At 52.8% G+C, this 15,022-nt stretch overlaps 1 protein-coding gene across 3 annotated transcripts in view; it reads right to left on the bottom strand.

Moving 5' to 3' along the window:
• EXOC6B (exocyst complex component 6B) overlaps positions 1-15,022 on the bottom strand; it is a 310,152-nt gene that overhangs the window by 194,114 nt on the left and 101,016 nt on the right. For all 3 annotated transcript variants that reach the window (XR_014501819.1, XR_014501820.1, XM_083398331.1), the window contains exons 7-8: positions 13,477-13,650; positions 9,780-9,848 (exon numbers count right to left, since the gene is read on the bottom strand). Coding sequence is in view for 1 of the 3 variants with exons in the window: in XM_083398331.1 (XP_083254457.1) it covers positions 9,780-9,848; positions 13,477-13,650 (243 nt within the window). In the remaining 2 variants the exon portion in view is untranslated. The remainder of the gene's footprint in view (positions 1-9,779; positions 9,849-13,476; positions 13,651-15,022) is intronic.

Raw genomic sequence — 15,022 nt, 5'->3', positions numbered from 1 at the left:
CCCGAGTGCAAGAGCAACTCTCCCCTCCTGGGATTCAGAAGCACCTCCGCCTCCCAATTGTGAAGGCACAGCGTAGCCCCCTCCTTGCTAGTGGCCATGGCTGACCCTCCCCTCCATGAATTTGTCTAAACCTCTTTTCAAGCCATCCTGGTTGGTGGCCATCACTGTTTCTTTGGGGAGGAACTTCCGTAGTTTACTCTGCACCGTGTGAAGGGCTTTGTTTTGTCTTTGCTCCATCTTCCAACATGCAACTTCATTGAACGTCCACCAGGCAAGGCACGGAGGGTGGCCCCCGGCCCAAATGCACTCCTCTCCTTCTCATGCTGCTGCCCACAGATTCTAAAGTCAGTGGGCATCATTGCCGCGTGGCCTTTCCTCTGCTCGCCATCTCTGGAGATACGAACAGCAACTTAGTCTGCGCAACACACAATCCATTAATTCTAGGCGTTGGTCCTGCTCCCCAGCGCCTGCTTCAGTGGTTGAAGCAGAAGGGGCTACGTGCTGAATGGTGCCCTAACTTGCAAAGTCAGGATCCAGAAAAGGGATTTGCCCAGGTCAGTTAGGTTTTCGTCACACAGAGGGAAGGAAATCCACAGGCGGGAGTGGGGAACATGTGTGTCTTAGAAGCCATGCAACTAAAATGACAGGGGTTCCCCAGCGGGCGCTGGGCCTCATCTTCCCCACTTTTGCACATCTTCAGGCAAGTGACCTCACCTCTGTGACGGCTTCCCTCCAAAGCGCTTGGCCAAGCCAGCGGCCAAAGCAGCCAAGCTCCATCCCAGCCTCAACACAGAGGGACTAGGCTCACATGAGTCAGGCCAATGGGCTGCAGCTATCAGATTCCTGGAAGGCCAGACCCCGGCCAAATGCACTTTGCTGAGCACGCTGCGAAATGCGGCTAATATCTGGCCCATATCAGATCAGGAGAGGGACTGCAGTCAAAAGTGTCAGGCATTTTTCAGTTGCTTTGAGTTGGCTGTAAGAAGCACAATCACTGAAAGCTCTGTGCCAGGTGGGGCCCCTCCAGATGTTGTCGAACTACAACTCCCGCCAGCCCCAGCAAGCATGGCCAAGAGCCAGGGGTTCTGGGAGTTGTGCTTCAGTGACATCTGGAGGGCCAGGGGTTCCCCACACCTGAAATCACCGTTGACTCTTCTCTCCCCACTGCCGAGATATAACTGCTGTCTATCCAGACAGCACAACTGAACACGGAAATGCGATGTGTCCACTGTTAGCTGGATGTGCACATCCAAAATCAAGGGCCCCGGAAGAGGGCACATGAGCCAGAATCAGGCCCCAAGCATTGCTCACCCTCTGCCTTGTGAACAGCCTTGAAAACGAGTGCTGAATACCAATCATTTCTCTGTATTTAAAGAGACACGGGTGCATCCTGGAGGAAGAATGGCAATCCACAGATAAAACCACCAGCAACTGTTCGAATCACTGAGACCCAGGAAAGCTGGTTGCAGAAGAGCAGCAATGCACAGCCCCCAAAGCAGGCAAGAAATGAACCCCCAGGAAGGAGAAGCGCAGGACACAGAAAGGGCTGAGAACCAGTGAATTACCGTATTTTTCGCTCTATAAGACGCACCAGACCACAAGACGCACCTAGTTTTTGGAGGACGAAAACAAGAAAAAAAATATTCTGAAAGCAGCAATCCCTCTTGCTGTTCTGGCTCCTGGGATAGCTGCACAGCCTGCATTCGCTCCATAAGACGCACACACATTTCCCCTTACTTTTTAGGAGGGAAAAAGTGAGTCTTATAGAGCAAAAAATACGGTAACTGAGAGGAAGAGGCCTGGGATGGGTTCTGGTGAAGCCACATGAACTTGTCTTTTCTCAAGTCAGAGCACTGACCCATCCAACTCATGGCTGTCCAGCCTGAGGGGCAGTTGCTCCCCCAGGGTCTCAGATGGGACAGCCCTTCTCATTGGTTCCTTCTTCCTCTTGCCCCGCCCAGCCTGGCCAATCCCACACCTGTTTCTTTTGTATTTGAAGCCTTCATTAGAGTATCAAGTCATTCTCTGGCCACTCCCTCACCCAGGACATCCTCTCTAACCTCTTGGGATTTGCTCCTTCTGCTCCCTTCCGCCGACCAATATCCCACCAGGAGTGGGCCTTGGAAACAGAGTGCTGTATGCAAGGCCAACATTTGAGACCCTCCCTGCCTGCAGACTGTCTCGCCAGAGTGGTGCATGCTCTATTTATCTCTCGCTTGGACTACTGCAATACGCTCTACGTGGGGCTACCTTTGAAGGTGACCCAGAAACTACAACTAATCCAGAATGTGTCAGCTAGACTGGTGACTGGGAGCGGCCGCCGAGACCATATAACACCGGTCCTGATAGACCGACATTGGCTCCCAGTACGTTTCCGAGCACAATTCAAAGTGTTGGTGCTGACCTTGAAAGCCCTAAACAGCCTCGGCCCAGTAGACCTGAAGGAGCATCTCCACCCCCATTGTTCTGCCCAGACACTGAGGTCCAGCGCCGAGGGCCTTCTGGCGGTTCCCTCCCTGCGAGAAGCCAAGTTACAGGGAACCAGGCAGAGGGCCTTCTCAGTGGTGGCACCCACTTGTGGAACGCCCTCCCACCAGATGTCAAAGAGAAGAACAACTATCGGACTTTTAGAAGACATCTGAAGGCAGCCTTGTTTAGGGAAGCTTTTAATGTTTAATAGGTTATTGTATCTTAGTGTTCTGCTGGAAGCTGCCCAGAGTGGCTGGGGAAACCCAGCCAGATGGGCGGGGTATAAATAATAAATTATTATTATTATTATTATTATTATTATTATTATTATTATTATTATTATTTGACACACAATCCAGGCCTTGTGGTGCCTTCCCAAAGCCAGGTAAGAGAGGCCCTGGGCTTTGGGAAGGAGGTGCAAGGCTCTGGAGCCCTCCAGCCCCCCCCCCCCAAAGGTGGGCAAGCACTAATGGCTTTGGGAAGGAGGCTGGAAGGCTGCCCTTGCCCCTGCGCCCTGGGTGGGGGAACCAGCCGCACGGCCCTAAATCTGCCTCTGGCAGGAGCCTCGCTAGGGCAGGGTGAGAAACCTGTTCAGGTCAACTCAAATCGTTATTTTCAAACTCTTTCCCTGACTGTGCCAAGGGGCTGCTGGTGTTTGGACAGCAGCTTCAGGAACCGCCGAGCTCTTTTCCCTTTTCCCTTCTGCCTGCTCTCCCTGTTCAGTCTCGGGAGACTCACAGGCTGCTTGTGAACCAGTCTGCAAGGAGGAATTGCCGCTGTCTGCAATGGGAGCGATGTCACGCCCCTGTGAAAAACCAAGCCACCGGGTTTTGTGAGCCACAGGGCAGGGGCAAACTGGGGGCAGTGGGGGGGGGGGGAAGCGGGAGAGAGAAATAAAGCCCTGGCGGCGGCTGCTCCCCAGATTCCATTAGCCCCCAACCCAAAGCGGTTATCGCAGGTCACTGACACTTGTTCATTCTAATGGCTTTTCCTGTGCCCTTATCAATGCAGCGCACAAAGCATCTCCCTTCGGCCGTTCCCTATGATCTCAGCCCCATGTTTACAGCTATCTAACTCCACCAGGCACCGCTAGGTCAGCCAAGTCAGGACAGGAGGCTCAGAGACAGGCCAGGGCAGGCTGATGGGGCGCCTGAGATGAAGGAGGGGGGTGGAGAGAGACAGATGGAGACGGAGAAGGAGGAGAACGTACGGAGGAGAAGCTCTGCTTTCTAGTTTTGCCACTCCCGGGACATAGCTGTAAACAGCCACAATGTCCATAGAACCACTGAATTGCAGAGTTCGATGGGGCCCAACCTTAGAAATGCAGGAAGGAATAGAGTGGGCTGGGCCCCCACAAAAGGAATGGATGGACGGACAGACAGACAGAGAAGGGGTCTTGAGGGGATGTTTGAGCAGAGGCATGCCTGGTAAGACCCTCCAGGTAGGTCTATCATAGGAACAGGCGGAGGGTGGAAGGAAGGTGCTGATCATGAACTGGCTGCCCTCTTTCACACGCAAGGCACCCTCCATCAATCCCATGGGTACATGTGGGGCAGTTTCATCGCGTGCCTTTGGCATCATCATGCAGTGCTGCTGCCTTCCTGTTCCATGGTACCCCTACAATACTGGGGGGGGGGAGGGATTAACCCCTCTTGCACACAAGGGCTACCCCACATGCACCACACTAAAAAGGTAAAGGTACCCCTGCCCGTACGGGCCAGTCTTGCCAGACTCTAGGGTTGTGCGCTCATCTCACTCTAGAGGCCGGGAGCCAGCGCTGTCCGCAGACACTTCCGGGTCACGTGGCCAGCGTGACAAGCTGCATCTGGCGAGCCAGAGCCGCACACGGAAACACCATTTACTTTCCCGCTGGTAGGCGGTCCCTATTTATCTGCTTGCACCCGGGAGTGCTTTCGAACTGCTAGGTTGGCAGGCGCTGGGACCGAACGACGGGAGCGCACGCCGCCGCGGGGATTCGAACCGCTGACCATGCGATCGGCAAGTCCTAGGCGCTGAGGTTTTACCCACAGCGCCACCCGCGTCCCTATGCACCACACTACCATTCCCCAAATGGTACCTACATGTTTAACCCAAACCAACAGATTGCCACTGAAGAACGCAAGAAGAACCTGTTGGATCAGGCCCGTGGCCCGTCTAGTCCAGCATCCTGTTCTCACAGGGGCCCAGCAGATGCCTCAATGAGAAACCGGCAAGAGCAGGACTCTCCCCTCCTGTGGTCTCCAGCAACTGAGATTCAGAAGCATTTCTGCCTCCAACAGTGGAGGCAAAGCAGAGCCATCCTGGCTAGGAGCCATCCATAGCCCATAACTTACAAAAACATGAGGATGTCTGATCCTCCGGCTTCGACACGGGCATCCTCATGCCACCCATTTGGTCAGAGCAAGGAACCCCCTGCTCTGAGGCTCACAAGAGACAAAAGTTGCCTGCTGCTGCGGACCAGAGGGACCCTGAAAAGTGTGTGGTAGAGGCAGGGGACCAGAGGAGCAGTCCGGGGGTGGGGGCAACCATTTATGGTGTTTGGCACCACCCGCAAGATAGGAGCCAGGGCAGGGGCAGGAGGAAGGGTCAGGGCAGTCCAAGATGGAGGCAGGCATGCAAGAAGCGGCAGAGGAAGAAGAGACTGCTCAGGTGAGGGATGGCCCAGCAGACCCTCCACCATTCCCCACCCCACCATCTTCCAGAACCAGGAGGGGCCTGAAGAGCAAAAATGGCTTTCCGAGAGGAGGAGCCTCAGGTTGTGCGTGTGTGCCCCATCAGATGAGGGTTCATAAGCTGCAACTGCCCCACAGAGGATAGAGCTGTGGACAGCTGCCTGGAGGCTAGAAGCCTGTGTGCACGTGTATAACTGGAGCATCGTGGAAGCTGCTGCGAGCGAGTTCTTGGCTGGGGGTGCCCAGCACCCTGCCGCTCACTCAGCTTGTAGGTATTGATAAGGCACATTAGCTGATTTGATTCCCTATGACCCTGAGTGCTCACTGGAAGGACAGATCCTGAAGCTGAGGCGCCAAGACTGTGGCCACCTCATGAGAAGAGAAGACTCCCTAGAAAAGACCCTGATGTTGGGGAAGATGGAGGGCACAAGGAGAAGGGGACGACAGAGGATGAGATGGTGGGACAGTGTTCTCGAAGCTACCAGCATGAGTCTGACCAAACTGCGGGAGGCAGTGGAAGACAGGAGGGCCTGGCGTGCTCTGGTCCAGGGGGTCACGAAGAGGCGGACACGACTAAACAACAAAATGACGGAGAAGATCCTGAGCAAAGATTCTGCGCCGCCCAGAAGAGAAAGCGAGAGTCCTTGCTGGAGTCTGCTGTCCCCAGTCATGTGAGAGTCCACTCTCTGTTCACCACAGCCTGACCCTGGTTTGCTTCTGCCCCCCCCCCCCCGCCGCCTGCCCTTCCTGCCAAAGTTCAGCACTTCCTGGAAAGTCTCCATGCCTGTTTGATATTGTACGTTGCCTCCGCTGGTGAAGGAAGAAGGATTTACAGGTGCCTGGCCCTGCCTCCAAGACCATGACCGAGCGCTGACCTTGTGTTACAATACGTGAACTCCTACCCTGCTGATAAGGAGGACTGGCAGATAGAAGCAGGGTTTTTTTCTTTTTCAAATAATCCTTTGGGAACTTACAAGCTGCTCAGCCATAAAAGTGAGGTGACAGGAAGGTCGGGTTCACTAAAAATAATAAATATCGCAGTATTTATTCAAAGTGGGCCTTTTCAACTGCAGGCTAAGCACTTAGATAACGCTATTGTAAATGACAAATATTTGCATTTCTTAGAACTGTTACGTTATGATCCTTCCGGCCGGAGACGATGTGAACATTTTCTCTGGTGCCTGCCTGGCCGCTGAGACCGCACACTCCGAGAGCACGGCCTCGAAAGCTGTTCAGGAATGAGCCACAGGTCAAGGGAAGTGGACAGCTGCCCTCCCAGGTCATTCTCAGGCCAGGCTCAATTGCTGTGCGACACACGCCGTGGGGAAGGACCCCTTTGGTTCTCTGCCTTTTGGCTGAAAGCAGATTTGTGCATTCTTGACACCCATTCTTTAGAGGCTGTGTCCCAAGGGAGCACCCCCAAACAGGGAGATGCACCCGTTAGCCGGTCTCTAGAAACACATGCAGAAAAACCTCTGTGGTCCTGTATTCCACGGAGGGCAAGCTCCTAGACCGCGCACTTTGAGATCACATGGAAGGAACGAAGAGGAACTTGGATTCAGCTCAGAGTTCCACCTCTGGCCCAGGGCTTAAGGCTTCAGGACATTAACAGAGATGCTCAGGGACTTTGGCACCTGCGAGACACACCTTCACCTGCTCAAACCGCAAGAGTGACACAGTCTTACTGTGGTCTAAACCACTGAGCCTCTTGGACTTGCAGATCAGAAAGTTGGCGGTTCGAATCCCTGTGGCAGAGTTAGCTCCCATTGCTCTGTCCCAGCTCCTGACAACCTAGCAGTTCAAAAACATGCCAGTGCAAGTAGATAAATAGGTACTGCTGTGACGGGAAGGTAAACGGCATTTCCATGCGCTCTGGTTTCCATCACGGTGTCCCGTTGCCCCAGAAGCAGTTTAGTCCTGCTGGTCACATGACCCGGAGAGCTGTCTGTGGACAAACGCCGGCTACCTCAGCCTGAAAGCGAGGTGAGAGCCGCAACCCCATAGTCACCTTTGACTGGCCTTAACCGTCCAGGGGTCCTTTACCTTTACCTTTCACAGGATTAAAAGAGGAGCCCACGAGCAGAAAGTCAGAAAAGTCCCTGGGAGCAGCAACATTAGCACCCTGAAGGAAAAATGCACCACACCACAATCTTGACAGAAGCACAATACCCCAGGGGGGAAAGCCATGGCCCACGAGTGTCATTCCTGAACAGGCACAGCATCCTGGGGGATCCCTCTGGCCAGTGAAGGGTCTTCAGGTGCCACCTGGTGAAGGAGAATCCACCCAGATCCCCATCCCTTATACAGAAAGACTCTATCGAACGTTAACATTTAGCCCCTGTACAATTTTGGTCATTTCCCTGTTACGATTGCTACTGCTTGGGGATGGGGCACAACAGCAACCGACTTGAGCCCGAGTTCCAACCCCCCCCCCCCTTCTTCCTCACAAGAAGAGGCTTTAAAACTCCAGAGCGACTCTACTGTCTTGCCGTAAAAGTTTCAATGGGTCTTGAGAGGTTGTTTGGCCTAAATTATGCTGGATGAGTCAGACCTGCCTTTGAAGAATGTGTCAGACACAGCCATGTCTGCCTCCCGGCAGGAATGCAGGATGGTAATCAGCATGTTTGCCATAACACAGCAGGGACTTTATGACAGGAGGCAAAAAGGCAATGGCTACTTCTCCTAGAAGCATGACTCTGAGGAAGAGGGGGGCAATCCCTCGGATGGGACCCTGAGGACAAGCAGACATGCTCTCGTGAAGAGGATACTTGGAGGGGTCCCGGCAGTGGGTGATTTTTAAGGCGGATAAGATAGTTGGGTGTGTGATGGGCACTCAGGCTGCAGGGTGAATCTGCTGCCTGGCAGGAAGACTGTGGGTGTCGCTCGTTGCTTAGATAGCCTGGTAGATACTGCTGTGCAGAAGACAGTGGTCCTGGTGCACACTGGTACCAAGGACATGGGGAAATGTACTCTAGAGTTCCTGGAAGCCAGACTGAGGTTGCCGGGTAGGATCCTGAAAGCCGGTACTTACAAAAATATTGCAAAATTAATGAATGTTAGAATGATGTTGGATTGAAGTTAAGTGGTTTTTTAGCAGCAATGTTATAAAGGAATATGTAAAAATGGATTGTTAACAGGTGATAATCTAAAGCTACAATATATTAAGATAAAAGATTAAGATAAAACCAAAGAGGGAAAGGATTTGCTGAATTAACTAACTGAACTGGAATACAAGAGAGGGAGGTGTGAGGAGGTCAGGGAAACAAGCAAATGAAAGATAAGATATGGAAAGACTGGTTTGTTTTTAATTGCTTTTATTTTGTATTTTTTTCCTTCTTTTTATTTTTTCTCTTATTTTTGTAACATGTTGAAATTTTAATAAACATCTTTTTTTTAAAAAAAAAAGGATCCTGAAAGCCGGGTGCTCCAAGGTAGCTTTCTCTGAAATGCCACGGGGTCTGTGTGCAGAGCCAGCAGACAGGGGCAGGTGTGGAGTCTCAATGCATGGATAAGACGATGGCGTCAGGAAGGGAGGGGAGGGGTCTGGATTTGTTTCTGGGGCAAGCAAGGCCTGCGCATAATGGACGGGCTCCACCTGAACCAAGAGAGAACCAGACCGTTGGCACTTAAAATCCCAAAGGTGGCAGAACAGCTTTTAGACTGGATTGTGAGGAGTGGAGGGGATAAGAGTTGTGGAGGGTGTGGATCAGAAGACATCTTGGGATGGAATTGAAAAAAATATGAAAATTTGAATGGGGGAGTTGGAGAACTAGGGACTGAGAGTGCAGGGGCCCAGGAGAGCAATAACATTGCTCTGCAAATCTATGGTGCGGCTGCATTTGGAATTCTGTGTCTAGTTCTGGCTGCATCTCTTCACGAGGACTTGGAAAAGGTTCAGAAAAGGGGAACCAAAATGGTCAGTGGGGTGGAGAACCTCCCCTATGAGGAAAGGTTATAGCATTTGGGACGTTTCTCTAAACTAAGGTCCCAAGAGATAGCTCAACCAGTAGAAGATGAGACTCCCAAGGTTGTGGGTTCGAACCCCACATTCGTTGAAAAGATTCTGCATTGCAGGCAGTTGGACTAGATGATCCTCATGGTGCCTTCTAAATCTGTAATTCTATATCCATGATAAAAAGTCACGTCAGAGGAGACATGATAAGAGTGTACAAAATGATATGTGGCATGGAGAGAGTGGGCAGAGATAGCAGTAGAACTCATGAACATCCAACCAAGCTGAACGTTCGAAGATTCAGGACAGACCAAAAAAGAAAAGACCCTTTCCCCCCCCCATACAGATCATAGTTAATCTATGGAACTGGCTCCCACAGGAGGCAGTGGCGGCCACCAACCTGGATGGATTTAAAAGAGGATTACAAAAATTCCTGGAGAATTTCTGTTCTTATGCGATCCCAGAAACAGAGCGACCCAAAGGTGATTTGGCTTTACCAAAACTAAAACTAAAAATGCAGCAACCCCCCCCCATACCTTCCAAATCACCCTTTGTCAGGAAAAAAAGTAATGTTTTATGCACCCAAAAAATCTACAAGAGAGAGGGGGCTGGTAATCTCAAAGATTCCAGACCACCTTTTGACATTTTTCCTATAACAGGTGGAGGAGAGATGGCAGATCACTTACCAATACTGAATAGATGTGCAGACAGCGGTAGACGGGGGAGAAGTCCACCAGATCCTGGGCACCGGGCACCTAAGGCGATATTAACAGAAGCACACAGGTCAGCTGAAACATGGATGCATTTCTGGGGACATGTACTAGGCTGAGTGGTGGGGAGAAAGAGGAGGTGAGAAGCTGTGGTGGCAGTCAGGAGGGAGGCAGAGGGGTCACAAAACAAGTCCTCCAGAAATGCCTCTATCTGGGGGGTATAGGAAGTCCACCTTAAGGCTGGTTACATTACCACCTATCCAGAAAGAAACCTGTGTGCCAAAAGCCCCATGGATTGTCAGGGATTATTAAACTTCTCGCCGCTCACCTCAACCTCCAGTTTGGAGAGGGACAGGACAAGGCGGGGGGAACCAGGAGGCAAAGCAAGCTCAGGGAATGTCATTCCACAAGGACTGACCATTGGAGAAATTAAATGCCGGCAAAAGCAAACCTGAAGGAGCATCTCCACCCCCATCGTTCAGCCCGGACACTGAGGTCCAGCGCCGAGGGCCTTCTGGCGGTTCCCTCCCTGTGAGAAGTGAGATTACAGGAAACCAGGCAGAGGGCCTTCTTGGTAGTGGCACCTGCCCTGTGGAACACCCTCCCACCAGATGTCAAAGAGAAGAAAAACTACCAGACTTTTAGAAGACATCTGAAGGCAGCCCTCTATAGGGAAGTTTTTAATGTTTCATGTTTTATCTCTTCTTCTTTTTCTTCTTCTTCTGTTGGGAGCCACCCAGAGTGGCTAAGGAAACCCAGCCAGATGGGTGGGGTATAAATAAATTACTATTATTATTATTATTATTATTATTATTATTATTATTAGCCAAGTTTGGTCAGCCCAGCAGCTCCCAGGAGGTCATGAGGAAGGATTCTGTCTCTTTGCCTCCACCGCCAGAGACCTACCTGGAAGTGCCAAGGACTGAACGTGGGCATGTGTTCTACCAATGGGCTCCGGCCCTTGCCCATTGGCACAACACTTCCCAAACTTAATTCCGACAGGCAGGAAGAAAGGCTCCTGCTCCCCAAAGAACCTCCTCCCTTGCTGACGCACCCTTTCGGCACCCCCTGCTCCAATGTCAGTTTCATCACCAAGGACAGCACCCACTGCCAGTTCCTGAACGGAGTCTCACTTGTGCACAGCTCGGTCCTTCTCAGGTCCTTCTTAAGAGCCCTCCTCTCATGTGAGTGAGGACGGTCAGAGATCAGGAGCAGCACCCTCTCCGTCACTGCCCCAGCTCTGTGGGAAACTCCACCCCCCCCAAGCCCTGACCGAAGGCACAGGATGAGGCCACCACCTCTCCAGGTCTGGTCAACGCCTGAAGGGAAGGACCCCTTGGGAGCCACATGGGCGCTGCTATGGATTCGTGATGGGAAGAAAGGTGGAATGCCAATTTTAAAAACTCAGTGACGTCAATAGCAAAGGTCATCTGCTCATGAAGGTGGCTGGAGAAAGGCAGAAGTGTAGCTGCCCTATGGCACTGCTGCTGAAACAATTAGAGCTTTGGAGTTTGCCTTTTATGGCCTCGCATTATTCTAAACTCACGCTGCAAACCCCCTTCGATGGCCGAGCGCTTTGGGGAAGGGTTGCGGCTCAGCAGAAGAGAGAGTGTGTGTTGCAGACATATATTCCTGGCCCCTCCAGTTTCACAAGGGTCAGGGAGCAGGCAATGCAAAAGGCCTTTCTCTGCCTGAGACCCAGAAAGCCACAGCCAGTCACAGCAGGCAATCCCGGGCATCTTCCTGTGCTTCCAAGGGTGGCACCCTTGAGAGGGTAAAGGGTGCAGCTCAGTGGTTGCCTGCAGAAGGTCCCAAGCCCAGTCTCAGGATCTCGGGGGGGGGGGGGCAGCAAAAGGACTCCTCTCTGCCTAAGGCCCCAGGCCGCTATGCCAGCTCAGCTAGACCAGCCTTTGCAACCTGCTGCCTTCCACACACAACTCCTGAAATCTGAAACATCCGCTGAGGTCAACTGGTGGGGGTTGTAGCCAAAAGCACCAGGCTAGCTTGGTACAGGGAACGTGGGTGGCGATGTGGTCTCAACCACTGAGCCTCTTTGGCTTGCCCATCAGGAGGTCGGTGGTTCAAATCCCCATGATGGGGTGAGCTCCCGTTGCTCGGTCCCTGCTCCTGCCAACCTAGCAGTTCGAAAGCACGTCAAAGTGCAAGTAGATCAATAGGTACTGCTCTGGTGGGAAGGTAAATGGCGTTTCCGTGCGCTGCTCTGGTTCGCCAGAAGCGACTTAGTCATGCTGGCCACATGCTGTACGTCGGCTCCCTCGGCCAATAAAGCGAGATGAGCGTGCAACCCCAGAGTCAGTCACGACTGGACCTAATGGTCAAGGGTCCCTTTACCTTTACCTTTAGCTTGGTACAAGGCAGCTCCCCAGTGCTTGAGAGCTGCAGGCAGGCATTAAACCACCTCCTTCGTGGGTGGCACTCCGAGACAGTGTCTCTCTTTTGGGTCATAAAACAGAATCATGGAATTGTAGGGTTGGAAGGGGCCCAAAGGGACATCAAGTTCAACCCCGAGATGCCTCCTGCAATGGGTCAAGTGGCGGTTCTTCTGACTAATGGCCTCCCAGTGGCCGCATGGCTCTGCCTTCCTCAAAAGCAACAGCACCCACACATTTCCACTGCTGTCCAGCCTCAGTCAAACCTTTCTCCACCTGGCAATTGATTCCTCCTAGATTCGCTGCACCACAGCCAATCCGTCCCTATGCCTCTCTTCCTCCCTCCCCCTGCTGGAGGAAATGCTTTGAATCCAAACCACTTTTCTGAAGAGGGGAGAAGCTGTCCTCTTTTCAGGAGCACTTTCCCCTCGGCAGACCCTTCAGCGGTTGGCGGGGGAGGCTCCCTGTAGCATTACAACAACCCTCTTTGAAGGCACCAATCATTTGGCTGGTACAGAAAGGGCATCTTCAAAGGAGGCTGCTGTAACCACTAATCAGCTGTCCGTGAGACTTCCGCTGAACGATGGCAGGTGCCAATCATCTGGTGCCTCTGTGACATCAGGGGACTGACCTGCGAGGGTTCCCATCCGCTTTTCGGAGTTGGCCTGCAAGGGGTGGGGAAGGGAAGGGTCTGACCCACCAGCCAGACCTAGCTCTCCACCCTGTCGTGGAGTCTATCCTTATCTGTACAGGGCTCTGGGTGAGGCACCTCAGCTCTGCAGCAACCTGGAAACTGAGGCTCGGTACAGAGAACAGATTTTTAAAAGCAGGGTAATTTTACGAAGACTTAAGTTTTACACTCTGGACAAGCAGATATGCCTAGATCCCTTGGTTTTCCATTCATTTTCTTCAAAAAATACCAGATACCATGGGTTGACTCTGGAAGGAGAAGGGTCTTCCTTTGCCCTGGAAGGGGAGTCTCCCCAGGCACCTTCTGGCTGTCTGAGAGATTGCAGCTGTCAGGCAGCAATAGGAATGGGGGGGGGCAACTGAAATGGGGGGGGCAGGGAGAGAAGGAAGGGGCTGCTTCCCTCTTGGAACCAAAGTGCTTACCAATAAACCTTGAATGTCCAGGGGGCACAAAGAGCCAGTTTATCAGACTGGCACTGACAGCCACCCAAGGCGCACCCCGGGGGCCCACACACCCCAGGTCCAAGGGGATGGCTTCTCTCCTCCCCAGGTGAGCCACGTGGCAACCCCACCTCCGCTTGGCAGGCACTTGCCTCCTCATCCTCCTCTTCGTCTTCGACATCCAAGATCCCAGAATCCTCCTCGGACGTTGGGCTCGTGCTTTTGACCTCTGGCTCCGATCCTGCAGAAGCATCCTTCTTGAACCGCCGACCACCAGCTTTCGAGGGCTGAGACACAACGTTGCCCAGGTTCCTTTGCTGCTGGGCCTAAAAAGCACAAACATTGGGGGAAATTAAGTCCTGCCGCCATCTTATTTCGGAACGGATGCTTGTGCCCCAAACGCCACGCAACCAACTCCTGCATTTCCCTTCCATTTCTAACCCGCCCGGGAGGCTGTGCCGTTGCATCAATGGCGCCTCCTTCCACAAATCATCATCCTAAGCCCAGCGCCTTTGCCAGACTGATCGGTTTACAGCCAGCTGCCTTGAGGATGGCCCGGCAGCCATGTGGCAGCTGTCACCGGATGCATTAAGGACCAAGAGTTACTTTGCTTTTGGATGTGTTCCCCTTTTCATCCCATGTCAGTAAAAGCCTCCCACATCTGGACCCCAGAGATCCATGGAAGCATTCTTCCCGCAGCACCCTGGGAAATCTGAATTGCGCGCAGTTGATTGACGCTGTCTGCAAAATGTATTCCGCCAAGATGCTCAGATCAGGATTACCCCAAAGGCTCAGCCTGACGGGGGGGGGGGGGGGGCAACCTGGCAGGACAAGGCCCTCCCCCCTCCTCCCGTTTCCCCAAATTAGTTCGTAATCCTAATGTTTTAATCTGTAGGAAGCCCAGGACAAGTTGGGGAAGGAGAAGCCTGCAAGGAGCTGTGAGGGTGGGAAATTTCATGACTTTCCTTCTTTCGTTTTTTAATGGAGGAGAAACATGCCATTGAGCTCTGCAGCTCAACTGACAGCCTGAAAGGGAGCAGGGATTTTCTCGTTAGATAACACCATATCCATGACAGAAAGGAAAATCCACCAGCCTCAAATGTGCATGTGTGCACTGACAGAGTCTATATAGATGTGACTGGAAGGGGATTAGGATGCAGAGACAGTCTTCAAAAGCCCGGCTTGGAGGGAGCCGAAGGGGGCAAGCCCCACTCTTCACTCACATCTGAAACAGCTGGCTGCAGCGCTGCACTTTAGGATGCTGTACAGGGGGAGGGCGGTGGGAGGGAGAGACTTAAAGCTGTGCCCGCAGGAATCCAATGGTTGCAAGGGGCCTCGAGGATCCAGGACTCCGCTGCTGACCACCCCATCCCACCCAGGGCCCTCCCTCCCTCCCTCCCTGATGCCCTGCTCTCCAAAATGGGAACAGACTGGGCTTGACCACAAGCAAGGAGGGCCGGCTGCAATCCCAGCAGCCCTCCTCCCAGGGCAAGGGAGCAAAGGATTCCCCATGCAAAGGGAGCAGGTGCCATTCAGCCACAGCTGGAGGAGATGGCACAGCTTGGAGGCAAGAAGACCAAGCAGTCCCTTGCAACCACACAGCAGAAAACCCTCAAGGGGTCAGAGGCAGGAGCAATCCCTCCTCCTGCTGATCAAAGTGCTGCCCCTGGAGCAGGGCAGGCGGAGTAAAGTGTGAGG

The sequence above is a fragment of the Podarcis tiliguerta genome (genome assembly GCF_965153285.1).
Source record: "Podarcis tiliguerta genome assembly, chromosome: 9".
NCBI classification, from domain to species: Eukaryota; Metazoa; Chordata; class Lepidosauria; order Squamata; family Lacertidae; genus Podarcis; species Podarcis tiliguerta.
The sequence above is the reverse complement of the archived record's forward strand: the minus strand, read 5'-3'. Positions and strand labels throughout refer to the sequence as shown.